The sequence below is a fragment of the Belonocnema kinseyi genome, chromosome 10 (genome assembly GCF_010883055.1).
Source record: "Belonocnema kinseyi isolate 2016_QV_RU_SX_M_011 chromosome 10, B_treatae_v1, whole genome shotgun sequence".
NCBI lineage: Eukaryota > Metazoa > Arthropoda > Insecta > Hymenoptera > Cynipidae > Belonocnema > Belonocnema kinseyi.
Genome location: NC_046666.1, coordinates 115,909,692 through 115,926,626, shown reverse-complemented (window position 1 = coordinate 115,926,626; position 16,935 = coordinate 115,909,692). Strand labels below are relative to the sequence as shown.

Here is a 16,935-nt window from a genome sequence, read left to right as displayed (position 1 = left end):
TTGGGGGTTAATTCCTTCGGGACCACCCCTGGACAATTGTCCGCCACTGCCTATTTATTTTTGTAACCATATTCAGCAGAAACCCTTGGTACAGGGACCCTCCATCCGCAAAAACATTACATACAATATGTACATTGTTCTCAGTCGTTTATTCTAAACCCATTTTGATTCTCAGCTCTACAAATTTTGCAGCTGGTAGCGGCTTTGTTAGCATATCAGCTAACTGTTCACCTGTAGGAATATACATTCATTTTACTACATTTTTCTCTACTTCTTCCCTTGAAAAATGATATTTTATGTCAATATGTTTGGATCTTTTATGGCTCGTTGGATTATTCGCAATACTTATACAACCGTTATTATCTTCGTAGTTAATTATTGGTTTTGAAATATTTATACTAATACTATTTGCTAACGATTTTAGCCACATTGCTTCTTTTACTGCCTCAAAAAGAGCTATATATTCAGCTTCAGTAGATGAAGCTGCCACAGACAACTGTTTCTTTGAATTCCAACATATTGTACATTTTTCAAATAATTTAAATACATAGCCAGTTGTGCTTTTTCTATCATTTTCGTTATGACCACCCTAATCAGAATCAACATAACCACATAATAGTTGCTCATAATGTCCCCTGGTATATGTTAATTTAATATCAATAGAGCCCTTGAGATATCTTAATACTCTTTTTAGACATGGCCACAATTCCTTATTATTTTTATTCGAGAATCTACTCAAAAAATTTATTGCAGTACTTAAATCAGGCCGCGAACAAACCATTAAATACATTAAACACCCAAAAAGATTTCGGCAAGGAGCATCACACTTTTCTACTGAATTTAAAGCAGTATGATCTAATTTACTCTCAAGAGGCTTTGCAATCAGCTATATTGGATTTATCAAGAATTGTTTTAATGTACGCACTCAAATTTAAGGTAATTCTATCCACATTTCTATCTATTTTTATCCCAACAATAAGTTTAATTTCATTCAAATCTGCCATTCGAAATGTATTCATTAAGTAATTCTTGAAACTTCTCATTGTTTCATCATTAGCAGTGACAATTACTAAATCATCCACATAGAGAACTACATAGATATTTTTAGATATATTCCCTTTGTCTAAAATATAAATACATCGATCAACAGATGAATTTCGAAAACCTTTATCAATTAGAGTTTGCTCAAATACTTCAAACCAGCATTTGGCTGCTTGTTTCAGTCCATATATGGCTCTATTTAATTTGCAAACTTGATTGTCTTTACATTTAATACCTTCAGGAACTTTCATATAAATTTCTTTCTTTAATTTGTCATTTAGAAAAGCACTTTTGACATCCATATGATGAATCAATAAATTAAACTGATTTGAAAAAGCCATTATGAATCTGAAGCTTGAAATTCTTGCGACTGGCGCAAAAGTTTCATTATAGTCAATCAGATACTCTTGAATGGAACCGCGAGCAACGAGGCGTGCTTTGTATCTTGGATTTCCAAATTCATCGTTTTTAATAGTAAAGATCCATTTGCAATCAACTATATTTTTATTTTCAGGCTTCGTTACTAAAGTCCAGGTGTTATTAATTAAAAGTGAATCGATTTCATCTTTAATAGCTTTTTTCCACTCCACCCTATCAACTCTGTTTTCAATTTCATGAATTGAAGTGGGTATTTTAAATAAAAGTGATTGAGCGTACATGATATAATCGTCTGATATATCGTCTTCATTATATGATACATGAAAACGATTTGTAATCCTTTCACTCCTTCTAGGCTCAGGGAATTTTTCGACTTCTAATTGTTTATCTTGAGATGTTGACTCAGTGTGCAAATTTATATCTGTTTCAATTACAGATTTCTCAACCTCAGTACCTAATTTAACAACTTTATTAGGATTAATTTTAATTCTTGATTCTAATGTACCTGATTTATCATTATCAAATTTATGAGACTTTTCAACTGATTTTGACAGAATGTCAGATGCATCAGTTACATTTTGGGAGTTTTCTAAATTAACCCCTTCAGGTCTTACCACAGGCCTGGACACCAAGAAATTTGTCTCATCAACAAGAACGTCTGGCACTACACAGAACTTTCCACTTTCTACGTCCCACACTTTATAAACATTTGGTTCATACCCTACTAATATACCTTCCAGGATTATTCATCAAATTTCGTCTTTCTGGTTTTATTATGTACATAAACTGTAGAACTAAAAACTTTCAAATATTTTAATTGAGGTATCTTTTCATGCCACAATTCATATGGTGTTTTACTATGTTTCAAAGCTTTAGTTGGTGTTAAATTAATTAACAAAGTAGCAGTCAGAACCGCTTCTCCCCAAAAACATTTTTCTAAACTAGCACCAAAAATCATGGAACAGGCTTTCTCCGTTATTGTCCTAATCATTCGTTCTGACATACCATTTAACTGTGGGGTTCCTGGAATTGTCAAGTGATAACTAATACCTTTTTGCACACAAAAGTCTTTCATCTCATTTAATAAATATTCCCTTCCATTATCACTATACAAATGAACTATTTTCAAATTAAAATGAGTCACTTTTTGCAATAAAATCTATAAAAACTGAGAAAACATCTGATTTATATGCAATTAAATATGTAACACAATAGTGAGTAAATTCATCAACAAAGATCACAAAATAGTTTTTATTATCAACCGTTGAAGGAGTGATTGGACCGCAAACATCAGAAGGAACAATAAATAACGGGCGTTTAACATAAGATTTATCTTTAGACTTCTCGAAAGGTAATCGTGCTTGTTTGCCATTAATGCACGCTTCACACAAATTATCGTTTGGAATCACATGATCAATTTGGCTCATGTCACTTATCATTTTTTATTTTTTAATTCTATAAATTTTGATCTTCCAATATGACCCAAACGGTGATGCCATAATTCATAATTACTACATATGACATTATTTGCCTGATTCTTATCGTTTATCATATTATTTTCAACAACAAAAACGACACTTATTAAATTATTCAATGGCTTACCTTTCATCAGGACCTTACCGTCTTTTATTACCTGAACTCCACCCATTAAATACAACTTTCATACCAGCTTGTTGCATTTTTAGTACTGAAAGTAGATTATTTGGAATGTCAGGACAATAGAGCACATTTTCCAGAACTCCTGGGATGCCCAAATTAGTTGTGACCTGGATTGTTCCTTTCTTTGTCGCACTTATGAAGGATCCATTTTTCGCAATAGAAATCTTCATAGGAGGTTGCAATTCAATGAAGCTGCTGTATAAATCATCCCTCTTGACAATATGGTCCGAAGCTCCAGAGTCAAGAAGGAAAGTAACTTTTCCTTCTTTTTCAGGTAAATAGTCTCCAGCCATGAAAGCAAAACCAGATGTGCTTGTAAATGAAGTCGATGGTTTTTCAGTTATTTGAACGTTTTGAACAGTTCTATTTCTATCATTTTGGTATTGAAGTCCTCTTTTGTAGTGGTAACAATTTTTCTCTATGTGTCCTTTCCTGCCACAGTGATGACATTTGACCTCAAATAATTTTTTTTTATTTGAAGTTCCGTTCTTTAAATTGTCCAAGACGAAAATTTTTCGAGAATCTTGAAGCTTCATTGTTATATTTTTTTGCAGTAGACACATCTTTATTTTCAGCTTGAAGCACCTTTACGCTCGTATCTCCACTTTCATTTGTAATTTAACTTCATGATCAAGAAGTCTTGTCTTCACAAAAGCAAGAGTCAAATTATCTTCTGATAATGTCTCGATAGCAGTTATTACACCATCATATGTTGTAGGAACAGTTAGAAGTAGATGAGACACTTTGTCAGTTTCATCTAATTTAGCACCTGCTGCTGAAAGCTCAGTAAGCAAATCGTCGAAAACTGTAAAATGTTTGATCAATTTTATATCGCCAGTCAATTTTAATCCGAGTAACTTCTTTCTAAGAGCTAACTGAGTAGCAAGGCTTTTGCGTTCATAAATAACATCCAAATTACGTACTATTTCTTTCGCAGTACACTCTACCTTTGCAAAACCGAGAAACGAGTCAGATAAGTACTCAACAATTACACTTTTGGCAGTTCTCTCGGCTTTATTCCACTCATCATTCACATTAACCGGATTTTCACTATCTAAAACTTTAATTACGTCTAACTCAGTTAACAATGCACGTATTCTAAACTTCCAAACACTATATTTTTCCCCATCAAATGGTTTGATGTTCCTTTTCAATTTTAAACTTTCCATTGTCACTTGTCACGCAAAAAAACTTCACAAAATTGTAAAATCTTCACAGTTTCTTTACAGTTTCATCACTTCAGATTTTAATAAACTAATTTAATTACTTTCTTAGCTAGAGTTCATACATAATAATGAAATATAATTTAATCAAATATTATCCTAATAAAGTGAAATAAATATTGAATTGAGCTACAGATTTCCCTGTCATACATTTCAGCTATTTATTTCACTTTAAACTAAACTCAACTTTTAACTGAAAGTCGGTAGAATATTCATTTAAAAACTAAACGGTAAAAACTTGCGTGAACCTTAACAAACGAACTCAAACCGAGTTATGAATTCTACTTGGAATGTCAAAATTGCATCGTCAAGGAATTATAATCTTTTTTGTTGATTTTTTTTTTCTTTGTTGCTGCACTCCTCATTTTGATGTAGACTTCGAGCTGCATTTCTTTCAAAGTCTTGGTCAAATTGAAAATTTGCGGTTTGGGCATGTAAAATCCAGCGTTTAATTTTAAAGGATACGCTTCATAACCGTTTGTTGTGCACGTAGGTGTATGTATTCTGGTTTGATAGGCATGAGGTCTTCAGCGAAACATTTAGCTTCGTCTATTGGATCCAAATAAGCAAGAACTATTTGTGAATTCCTGAAACGGATTTTCTGAATTTTCCTCCACCAACTTTGACCTAAATTAAATCGACAACATTTTATAATAACTCGATTGTTTAATGCTCTACGTATACCTGAATGAATAACAGTTTCGAAGTCTACATAAACAATTTTCTGATTGAAAGTCAAATGATGTTTATTATAAAACGACGAGAAGCGGCGAATGCGAAGGCATAGAGGGGAATGGCATCACCCGCTGTGTCTCCCTGACCGATCCGCAGCTCGACCTCAGCTGTATTCCTCTAATACAAATTGCAAAGCCCAAGCAATATTTGCCCTTTAACCCTGCATTCATTAGATATTGTTTTTCTTTTTTTACTTCTTTTTTTACTTTACACTTCATACAGGCACTACTTGCTTTTACTATGGAAGCCAACGAGTCGAAGTGAATTATCGTTGGGAATTATGTTGTTGAGAAAAATATTTCCAAAGTCCAGAGCTAACGACTGGATACTAAATGTATTTATTTAATCAGTCTAGATCCGCAAATGCGAATTTCCTCAAGGATTGTTCAATAGGGCTAACCCTGAGACTTGCTTTAAAAGTAGATAAGAAGTACAGTTTTTTTTTCGAATTTTAATTCACAATCTTTTTTTACAAAAATTAAAAACCTTTCAATAAACAATTGAAATCCAGCGAATAAAATGAAAATATTTATCTGTAATTTTTAAAATGCCTTACAAAAATGTAATACTGTTTAACTAGAAAAAAATAACAGTTTGACTTTGACCTTTCAAACTTTTGCTCATCAAGTGAAGGTTCCCACATGTTTGTATTTTGCAGGATGTGAGGAAATACGCGAAGCAATAAGTATTTAACCAGAAAAAATGTGCACAATTAGATTCCCCCAGAAAAATCATGTCAAATTATTTTTACAATGATACCCGTATAAATACCCGAAAAACACACTTTTCATGTTGAGAATATATTGGCGAAAGTTTGAAAATCCCACAAATTCGTGTTCTGTTTTTTCATTTCGACAAAGTGTATTCGCTTTAGGTCGCTTCAGCGACAAAATATTTATACTATGTATTCAAGCACAGAATAAAGTGTAGCTCACATTCAGAACTGAGAATTCCTTCATAAATAATAAAAATTATAAAAAAATATACATACTCAAGAAATTCAACAACCGAAAATACCAACAGAAAAACACGAGTATTCGAAAATATATATACGCATTCGATAAATTTAACTACCTTAGAATTGCCGAACATAAATTTTTCATTATGTTAGTGTAATCTAAGTACATGCCTATAGTAGTATTATATTAGGCTTCTATTTGTGCAATAAATTCTTGTACCACATTACAAAATGTGTCAAGTGATTTATTAACCGAAGCGCATAATTTACAGATGTAAAGTAAAATAATCCATTAACAGAGGCTACTTCAAATAAATTAACATTTTATTCACAAAAACGGGTTTGCGGGTCATCTATTTTGTAATCTGTCTAAAATTTGGCGTCATTTTAAAATCGAATGGAACGGTTATTAAAGATATTTGTTTTAAAAGTCTTTTTTGAAAACTTTAATGTATATTTTATATACATATTCGCACAAAATGGGTCTAGTTTGTTCATTCGTATCGTTTTTAAAATTAAAACTCCCGAAAACGGCGTTTCAACAAAATCCAATTGTCACGGCAAACTCTAAAACTAAAATTAATTCCATCACGGAAACCTGTGGAAAACCGAATCAGATAACTTTAACCATAAACCATCATTACGCGAATACTTTATAATCTACGATGAACAGACTGGATCCATATGACGTTATACATGTACGCATTGAACATCATTTAACCCTCGCCTCTGCCTGTGAAAATGTTCAAGAACGCTCAGAGTCATCATCGTAAGGATGTTCTGATTGCTTATTGCTTGCGAATAATCTGAAGCAGGGATGTACACGGAAAGTCCAAAGTGCACAAATTTGTTACTCGTTAATCCCCTCTCTGACTACCTTCTGTGAAGAGCGAACGTCCGTTCGAGGAGAAGGAAAAAAAGCGAGTCAGTGAACTATCCGTGTACATTGTTGATCTAAAGGGGTGGAGATACGCTTGCACAGGCAGAGAAGCAAATGAATTATTGTTGAATCATAAGATTATTTGATATTATTTTATGTTTTTAGAATTTAAATCAGCTCCAAGTACAAACACCGCCAGGATCCAACAAATCTAGTGGATTACATGAGGAATCAAGATTAGAGGGAGTGAGCAAGCACAGCAGTCGAAGTGTAGGCGCACTGAGACCTGAAGAACTGTCTAAAATGTTTCCTACTCCACCATCGCTCGAACATAATCCCGTCGCGTCACCCTGCCAGCTGAATGATCCACCCATGGATCAGACTGAGCTTTCTGCATCTCAGCGCTCGTATAGGCATCTTCCAGACATATATCCCAATATGGGATCTCCTCCCGAGGAATCAATTGAAGATTGGTCCTACGTTTTCAAGCCATCTACAGTTTGTAAACTTGTTGGTTCTTCGAAATACGCACCGCTTACAAATTTACCCAGTCAATCTCTACCACCAATTTCACTGCCAGCGCACTGCGTATACAGACCCTCTTGGCAGTGCAATAATTCAGCTTCAAACATTTCGGAGAAAACTACACCGACGACTAGACCTAGTTCGGTACAACAACTGCTTTGTCCACCAAGTCCAGCGCCTGCAGGGACAGGTGCTGCTTATCGATCTGCAACCATATCTGGAAGACAGCCTCCGCCACCTTATGATCAACCGAGTCCAGCTACATCCACAACTTCCTCTTACTTAAATAAGAATCCAAATAGTATCGAAGCTGATACTCCAGGTCCCACACGTATACCAGAATCGAATTCTTTAGTGGTCAACATTCTGCTCGGTGATACGGCCCTCAATATCTTCCGGGACCATAATTTCGATAGCTGCAGTTTGTGCGTCTGTAATGCTAGTCCCAAAGTTGTGGGCAATATCAAAGGTGCCGACGCGGGCGTATATTTGGCCAGTTCCTGGGGACCCAGCAGTGCTCTTTTTCAGGATGAGGATCAAATTCGTTGCAGCTGCGGGTTTAGTGCAGTAGTTAATCGACGTTTGGCTCATAGAGCAGGTCTTTTTTATGAAGATGAGATGGAAATTACGGGAATCGCTGAGGATCCTGCAGATAAAAAGAAAGGCTCTCTCTCGTCTCTTCCTTGCAATAGCAACGGCAATAAACAGCTGGAAACTCTAGATTCAATGCCGCCCGATATTTTAGATCTATTAAGAGAACAATGTTTAATAGTTCAAAGCTCAGCTAGTAGTTTATATAGGGCAGCAAGAATTTATGCCATGACAAAAAGCTGTCCATCTTTATCATCTGTAGTTAACACATTAGAATTCAACGACGGTAACGAAGTATCTTTGGCGGCTTTAGATCAAGGAAAAGTTGATGGTACTCAGAACGAACGAATGAATCGCGTAAACGGTGTACACCAATGGGCATTTCTCAGAGCAAAAGGACCTGAGTGTAGCGGAGATATTATTCGAATGATGAGAACGCTTCAACCTCTTTTACAAGAGGCGGTGCAAAAGAAGTGCACGACGCGTATGTGGGAGGCTCCATACACTGTTGCAGGACCACTCACTTGGCGACAATTCCATCGCTTGGCTGGTAGAGGAGCCGATGATCGCTGTGAACCTCAACCAATACCTGCATTGGTTGTTGGTTATGACAGAGATTGGCTGTCGCTCTCACCCTATGCCCTCAGTTATTGGGAAAAACTCTTATTAGAACCCTATGCGGGATCAAGAGATGTGGCTTACGTCGTTGTGGCACCAGACAGCGAATGTGTCATCAGGAAAGTCAAAACTTTCTTTCGCGAACTTTCCACCACTTACGAGGTATAGTATAAATTTAATTTTCACTATTTGCGAATACGCACAGACTACATGCTTTTTCTTCGTTTGTTTCCCTCTTTTCCATGTTCATTTCAGTTTTCACTTCCTCGTAAAAGAAGCTTTATAGTGGTGAAAATGTTCAAATTCTTAAAATTGGCATGTTTTAATGCATTCCACCTAATAAATATCGGCAATTTCATGTCAATCGGGCCACCTAAATATCCCTTAAACGGATTTTTTTCACCAAATTTGGAACAGATTATCTTTGACATGTATACTTTCATCTTAAATTTTTTCAGAATTACTTTTTCTTTCAAAATGGCGGACCAAAATATCAAAAAACGTGCTTTTTTACATTCTTTCCAGGTATTCCATTTTTAAGGTGAAAAAAAGTAATGAGCAACCCGAGATTATTATTCAATTCGATATTTTTAATGTTGCTGGCAATAAATAAACTACTAAAATGCTAAATTTAAAAATGGCGGATTGCAAATGGCGGCCGAAAAATAAATGTTCTAATTTGTAATTAATGTTCGTTTTCATATCGTAATATTGTTTTAATGTTCGTTTAAAACCCTTTTTTCAATAATCTTTATTATTATTTCAAAAATATCAAAAGCGTGTCCAATATGGTGGTTAAAAAAATGTTGTATAATAACAAGGCCAACGCCAACTCAGTCTTTTAAACTCTTCTGTGACCGTAAGATTTTTTAGCATAAACCAGGTATAGTTTTAATGGTTTGAGGCATCGCTGATTTCAAATTTGCCATTACTTTTGCAAAATTAATTAGTTTAAACAATTTGTTGGAACAAATTATTGTGCTATTAACGAATTTTGCAAAACCAATACCAGAATCAGCTTGAATGGAAAAATTTACATCCGGAATAGTTTTTTTTATGTTTTCGATTACGCGTTTTATTGAACAAATTAATAAATAATTAATGTTGTAAATTTAATAAAACTGTTTATGTTCATAAGAATGGCAAAGAAAATACAAATACGACATCAATTATTTAAGGAGTTTTCGAGTTCGCCTAATCCAAACATGCGATTAGTTTTGCAAAATTATTTTGTTTAAACTACTTACTCTAACGAAATCGAGGTTTTTACATCTTTCGATAATTTTTGAGTTGCTCTTTTGAATAAAACTATATAAAAAAAAATTCCGAGCGTTCTTATGGTTAATATTTGAGTTATTAAGTATCTGAGAAACCTGACTTTCGCTTGAGAGCTTGAGATCCCGTGAAACACCTTCCTCTACTCACCACTACATTCCCCGTCTCATGTATACTCCCTCCGTGACACGCGTTAACTGCAACGCTATATGCGTAATGATTTATTGGTAGATGGAGAGGCAAAATTTCGTGAGCCTTCCCTCTCTCCTAAAAGAAGCATCTGTCAGGTCGACTTCGACCGCTCGCCCTGGAAAATCTCTCTTTTTAGAGTAAGCCCTACCTTCGGCGCACGGCACACACACGCGCGCGCGCGTGTGTGTGTGTGGAACAGAATACGTCAAATGTTCCCACCTAAAATTAATTTTTCTTTGATCGAGTTGAAACTGGGCTGGAATATAGTCCTAGTGGACCTACATTAATCCACGAAACCATAGGTTCATTTATCAACCGGGTTTCAATATACAGGGACCTGAATTTTCCACTTTTTCACGCGTTCATCCACATTCACGTTAGTGTAACTTCTTTTAGGATGATCCAATTGTACTTTTATTATAGTGTTTTGGAAAGCTCTTTTTATGTACTTTAAGACTTTTATAACGATATATATTTTTTCTTATTTTATATGTATGTATTTTTTGGAAAATCAAAATGGAACTTGATTTTTGCAAGAAAAAAAACCATATTTAAAAAAATAATTCTATTTCAAAAAATAGCTTTTCTTATACTCTTTGAAATCATGTACAATACAAAATGGGCTGCAAATATTTTCTGGTTGAAATTTAGATTCTTACGCTTGAGGGTACCACGTTAAACTTTCGCAGCGCTCGGGCACGAATACTGTTCAAACCTAATGAGTCCTAAAATTATATTCAACTTTTTTGAGATGATTATCTGTACAAAAATATATAAATTACGTTTTATATTTCATCTAAAACCTTTTATTTTATTCAGAATAAGCATAAAAATCTAAATTTGACCAAGAAAAAATTTGCGGCCAACTTTTTATCCTACATGCTTTCAAAGAGTGTAAAAAAGGTATTTTTTTAAATACATTTTTTTCTTCAAAAAATCAATTTCCATTCTGATTTTAAAGAAAATATATATATATCATTATAATCGTCTTAAAGTACATGAAAAGAGCTTACCAAAATACTATGATAAAAGTGAAATAGGATCATCCTAAAAGAAATTACACTACTGTGAAGGTGAAGAAACGCGTGAAAGAGTGAAAACTTCAGGCCCCTGTATTGACAACCGGTTGATAAATGAACCCATGGTTTGGTAGAATAATATAGGTCCACTAGGACTATATTTCAGGCAAGTTTCAACCGGATCCAAACAAAATTAATTTTAGGCGGGAACACTTGACGTATAAACAAAAAAAACCACAAAAAATGCATTAGCTGTACCTCATTCAAAAGTAGGCGTTTATCTTAGATTTTTGGTCACCGATTCCGAATCTGAAAACGAAATATTTATATTACATACGTCAAGTTTTTGAGAAAATAAGAGGTTTCAGTCATTTGTTTTAAACAGCATAGGGCGCGAACCATACATTTTAGAGCAAGGCAGGGTTAGGGAAATCTGCTGAAATTCCAGATGTTCCACTACTTATGTTCTGTAGTTATTAAATTCTACATAAATGTCTACAATTCGAACTAAAGTAGACTACACTATCTCTAAAACTAAAAAAAAACTGCTGCAGCTTCAATATAACCAACATTATAACCTTTTAAAGTTGACACGTTTCGATTGAATTCTATTAGACCATCGTTTTTTGTGAAGAAGAATAATGTAGACTAGATTTTCTTCTTAATATATTTTTACTTCAATCTAGATTATCTTACACACAGACCATAAAGTCTCTCTTTACTAAAAAGTACCTTCTCAATCCTGAACGCGGTTTCACATTTATCTCAAGAAACATAAAACCCTTGAGTTATGATCGTCATATATTTCTGAGAATCTATCATTTTCTTTCATTATTAGTTATGTATTTAAATTGTAATTATATTTAGTTTTTGCAAAGAAATGCGTAATTGTCATCGACAGTTGTTAGAGAAAGGTAATTTTCTCCTTTTACAAGCATTTTATGGAGATAGGTATTATATTAGTATGATAATTTTAAACGTACAAGATATTTATGAAAGTGTAAATCACCTCTGTAGAAAGAGAAGACGACCGGAAAAGTAGACTAGATGTGTGAAAGAGACAATTAGCACTCCGGATTCTATAACCCCGTATAAAAATTGCCTGGCCGCTTTAGGCCGTTCGACTTGCCCCTGATGGCTTGCAAATCAGTTTTCGAATATGCAACTTTTTAACATATCATTTTGTAGGCATGGCGCATCTTTTTTCTTTCGCCAAAAAAGTTGTAATCTTTTACCGTTTCTGTAAAAGATAAAAATGATCTAATTTTTCAGGCAAGCTAATTTACTAAATTTTATATTTTAAGATGAAAATTTGAGAACTTGTCCTTCAAACTGTTCTTCAGATAATGTGCAATTAAAAATTTATTGGTTTTGTTCAATAAAAAGTTATAGATTTTTTTGGTAAACAGTATCAAAATGAAATTTGACAATTTTCAAACGCTTCGTTTATCGAGGGAATTTTGAGTAAGCCCAAACAATCAGCGGAAGAAATGTTTATTAGGATATAATGAAGTTTTTAAAAAAGTATTACCTTATTTCGATTATTTCTTAGCAAAATAGGAGCATTAAAATAGCATTACCGAGCGCGCGAGAGGTTATAATTTCGAATCCCGGTTGCATCGCGCTATTTAGCCCACTAGAATACATCTATGTTTTTAAACAATGTCCTTAAAATAGGACGTCCTGAGGGCCTTTTAAAGATGTGAAAAGATCCAAACGATGTCTTAAAGATGTCAAATCATGTCATATAGATACCTTCTAAGGAGGTCCCGGTGCACACTGGGAATGTAAACAAAAAATGAGTATATCTTAATTGATTTTAAAGATTAGCTAGGTAAGTATTATACATCTCTTAAAATCTAGAGAACCATAATTTGGTACCTAAGTAAATATATCTTTAAATATTGAAAATGAATAATTTAAAAAGTAAATGTCGAGTTTGACAGAAACTCTAATTGAAGGTAAAAAGAGAACAAGAAATAAAGAAAATTGGACTAAGAATATTAGCAAAGCAAAAAATTATTTTTACACTGATTTTTTTTTTTTTTTGAAGGTAATAAGATGTGGAATTGATCCATTTTTTCCTCATTTCGAGTTCTACATTATTTTATATAATTTCTATGAGTATTAATCACAAAAAAAAACATTTATTTGGTCATTCAATTATTTTTAACAAGCTGTATTTCGTCGGCTTTGCAGCTCACTGGAGGGCAAATCTGACTGCAACTTTTTATGAAAATCAAAACATTTCAAGGCTATCTATATTCAAGGAGGGGGAAAGGTCACTGCTTAGAATAAATTCTATATCGCGTTTTTTACACTTTATAAAAATCCAAGACGCAGTCCCAACAATTATTTCATACTTAACAAAGGGAGTGATACGATTTTCGCTTTTGTATTAGAAGCGCGAATCAGTTTTGTGAAGAGTAGCGAGTCTTGAAACATGGGCGCCACCGCTGCGACGCCCGGTCGGCCCGTTGTCTGTTATTATTTTGCATGTAAAAACTTGTGAAGTGTCATAAATCCATGGTTTTTTTGGCGTATTTTATTCATTTAAGGATAAATATATAATAAAAATGGATAAAAATCGATGTATAGTTCCGAACTGTAAATCAGGGTACAACTTAGCCCGTTCAAGCGGAGTAAAAAAATGTTTTTTTCTGCGTTCCAAAAAATGAGGTTGAAAGTTGGCTACAAGCAATGAAACGTGTCAGAAAGGATTTCATTGTTAATCCTGGACCCGTAGTGTGAGAAGATAACTTTTTAAAAGATCAGATAATTTGGAAAAAGGAAGTTATAGCTCCTCATGAAACGGTTGTTGCGGTAAGTATTACGATTTGTTTACACTGGTATTCCCTTAACCGAAAATAATCGAGTGTATAATTCTGAAATGTCTAATAAAAAAAGTCAGCCTTCGAACAATGATCAGGGCAGTTTGGAAATTGAGATGGCAAACACCCTAGTTTTAATTTAGGTTTGTTTTACCAATATGACTGCAAAAAAATAATTATTTTACAATTATAATATAGTTTAATACTTGCGTTTATTAATAAATTAATGTAATTGTACATAAATATAGAAACTCTGCAATAATTAAAAACTGTTATGGAAACCGCCAGAGCCATTCGGTTATTTTAGGTTAAAGGGAAATCGTAATATTTACCGCCATAACCGTTCAATCATGAGCTAAGACTTCCTTTTTTCAAATTATCTGATCCTTTAAAAAGTGATCTTCACACAGTAAATGTCCAGGTTTAATAATAAAAACCTGTTTTCCAGACTTAATTGCTTATGTATAGTAAACTTAATAGATTTCATACTGATAATCTTTTCACTATCTGAGCGATTAATACAATATACTAAATATTAAAAATTATAATTTCTCGTGTATTTTTATTATAATGTAATAATACATTAGAATCATTGAAGTAAATAAAAGTAGAAAATCTATTATTTACATTAACATTTTAGAACTTTTAATTTATATGCTTTAAACTGTGAAGACGTATTCTTCATATTTTACCATTTTACTCTGCTTGAATATTAAAATTATTAAAAAGACATTTCCAGTGTTTTTAAGGTCTTTTTTGCAATCCTCGATATTTTTTAAATTCTAGAAACAGTTAATGTTGGCTTAGTTGAAGCTCAAAGTTTTAGAAATATCCACAAATGTTCAAAATATTACAATAACTGGGGAAAATACTATATCTCGCATGTTTCTTATCAGCTGTCATTCAAATGTAGGGCGTGGCGCTAGTGGCGCCACTGTTTCATTTTCTGCCGTCCCACACAAAACTGATTCAGTGAATTTGCATGGCGAGTCAGCCCCTTGATACTTATAGATCTCGTTATTAATTAAAATAGCAATGCCATCGCTAGTACGGCTTCTTGGATTATTACGAGAAGCGTTACTTACAATAATATCATGGGTTGGTAGCCATCTGAGCCGTGAAGAGCGGGGAAGGGGGGGGGGTACTGTCAACCAAGTTTCGCATATACAAACCACATCTAGTGGGAGGCCATAATCCGCGAATTCTGTCAAATTGGCAAAGCCATGGACATTCCAATGGATGAGACGAACCTGATCCTTAATCCACGATGATATATCTCCTACAGATGATGAATTGATCTTCAAAGGTTGTAATAGTTTCAAAGTTGAGCTCCCGCATTGCTATTCCAATGCAATCTCATTTCTGCCATTGGTTCGTATTCTAGAAGATGCACTTCGACAAGGTGTAGCATTCAAATATTTATCCATCGAGGAAGCAGATTCGGAAGAAGCGCTATCCTTCCGCTTGGAGTTGGGCGGTCTGCCTCTATTGTTCTTTTTAACAGTGTTGGTGGCCTGAGAGAAATGATCAGCAGAGTTTTCTTTCGGAGTTGAATTTAAATCAGAAGTGATTTCCTGTATTTCACTTAAAAAAAGAGGCTTGTTACCAAGAAACAGTTTATTTCCTTTTAGGAAATAAAACCACCAGATTAATTAAAATAGGCCTGCGCCGGACGTACTACCCAATCTGAAAACGGATTCGAAAGCATTTTCATTAATCTCAATATCACTTTTTGAAAAAGCACTCAAAACAGATGCTTTTAGGTATCTGTTCACCTCTTCATTATCTGGGAGGTTGAACAACACCACATTATTCCTCTTAGCATGTGACTGAAGCGAAATGACTGCCTTCTGCAAGACTGAAGAAACCGTTGATTCGAGAGTCAAGTTGTTGGTCATCAGGTCATTATTTTTCCCTTTTATAAAAGAACTAATATCCTCCTTAATAGTAGCAAGACAAGCAATGTCTTCTTTAATTGAACTAAGTATAGCCTCCAATTTTGTTGAATCCATGTTAGATTTCTATAAGTAGGGACCTGAGCGAAGATTTTGATATCCATTGATTGTAGGAAGGATCTTAGAACCACCCCTCGAGCGAAACTCTCAGCAACGTTTATGTCCAATATTATGCACAATATTCACAAAAAGACACGAAAAATCACCAGAAAACTTAAAACACCCAAGTCAAAAATACCACACAACTCACAATATTCCCGAAATTCAATAATGACCGCAGGATTAATCGGATTTAAGAGGAGCTCAAGCGACAGAAAACCGTACTAAAAGGCGCCATATTGCCAACCAAATAAATGGTATAAATTAAATAAATAAGTGAAATAAAGAAAAAAGGTTAAATCAATAAAAGAAATGAAAAGAATAAAATAAATTAAATGAATAAAAGAAATAAAGTAAATGCAATGAAGAAAAAATGAAAGTAATATATAAATAAATTAAATTAATACAACAAATAAAATTAATAAAATAAATGAAATGAATGAAAAAAAAAAACAATATAAAATATATAGAGTAAAAGTTAAACAAAATATTGAAACAAGGTATAAGTATGGATTTTTTTATTTTCGAGAAAATGGACTTAATATTTAAAAAAAAACCGCCGCCATATTGTTAATTTCTTATATTTTTCTGTGTATTTCAAAACAATTCAATAAATCATATCAAGTCAGAAAGATAGGATAAATATATCAATTATGTCCAAACTTATAGAGGATTTAACAAATTGGTTTTTTTTTAACAAAGCACAACATTCAAACACCCATAGCTTCCTAGACATTTTTTACCAAACTGGCAAAATGCGTTTCATCCAAATTTCCTCTAAAAAAGTAACATATTTCGTCGCTGAGAGGTTCTTTAATTGAAAATGTGCCTGTCTGATTAGAAATGGATTCGGTCTGATACTTTGTTCCTCGCCGACAGTTCGGAAGACCAAATCTGTCGGATGAGACGTTTGTATCTGCTTCGGAGAGTATCCTTTATAGATGTCACATCCTGAA

At 33.8% G+C, this 16,935-nt stretch overlaps 1 protein-coding gene across 1 annotated transcript in view; it reads left to right on the top strand.

Annotated features, from left to right (window-relative positions):
• Nucleotides 1–16,935, top strand: part of LOC117181326 (mediator of RNA polymerase II transcription subunit 13) — a 173,597-nt gene that overhangs the window by 95,063 nt on the left and 61,599 nt on the right. Inside the window, exon 9 of the mRNA XM_033373886.1 lies at nucleotides 7,040–8,770. Coding sequence (XP_033229777.1) covers nucleotides 7,040–8,770 — 1,731 coding nt within the window. The remainder of the gene's footprint in view (nucleotides 1–7,039; nucleotides 8,771–16,935) is intronic.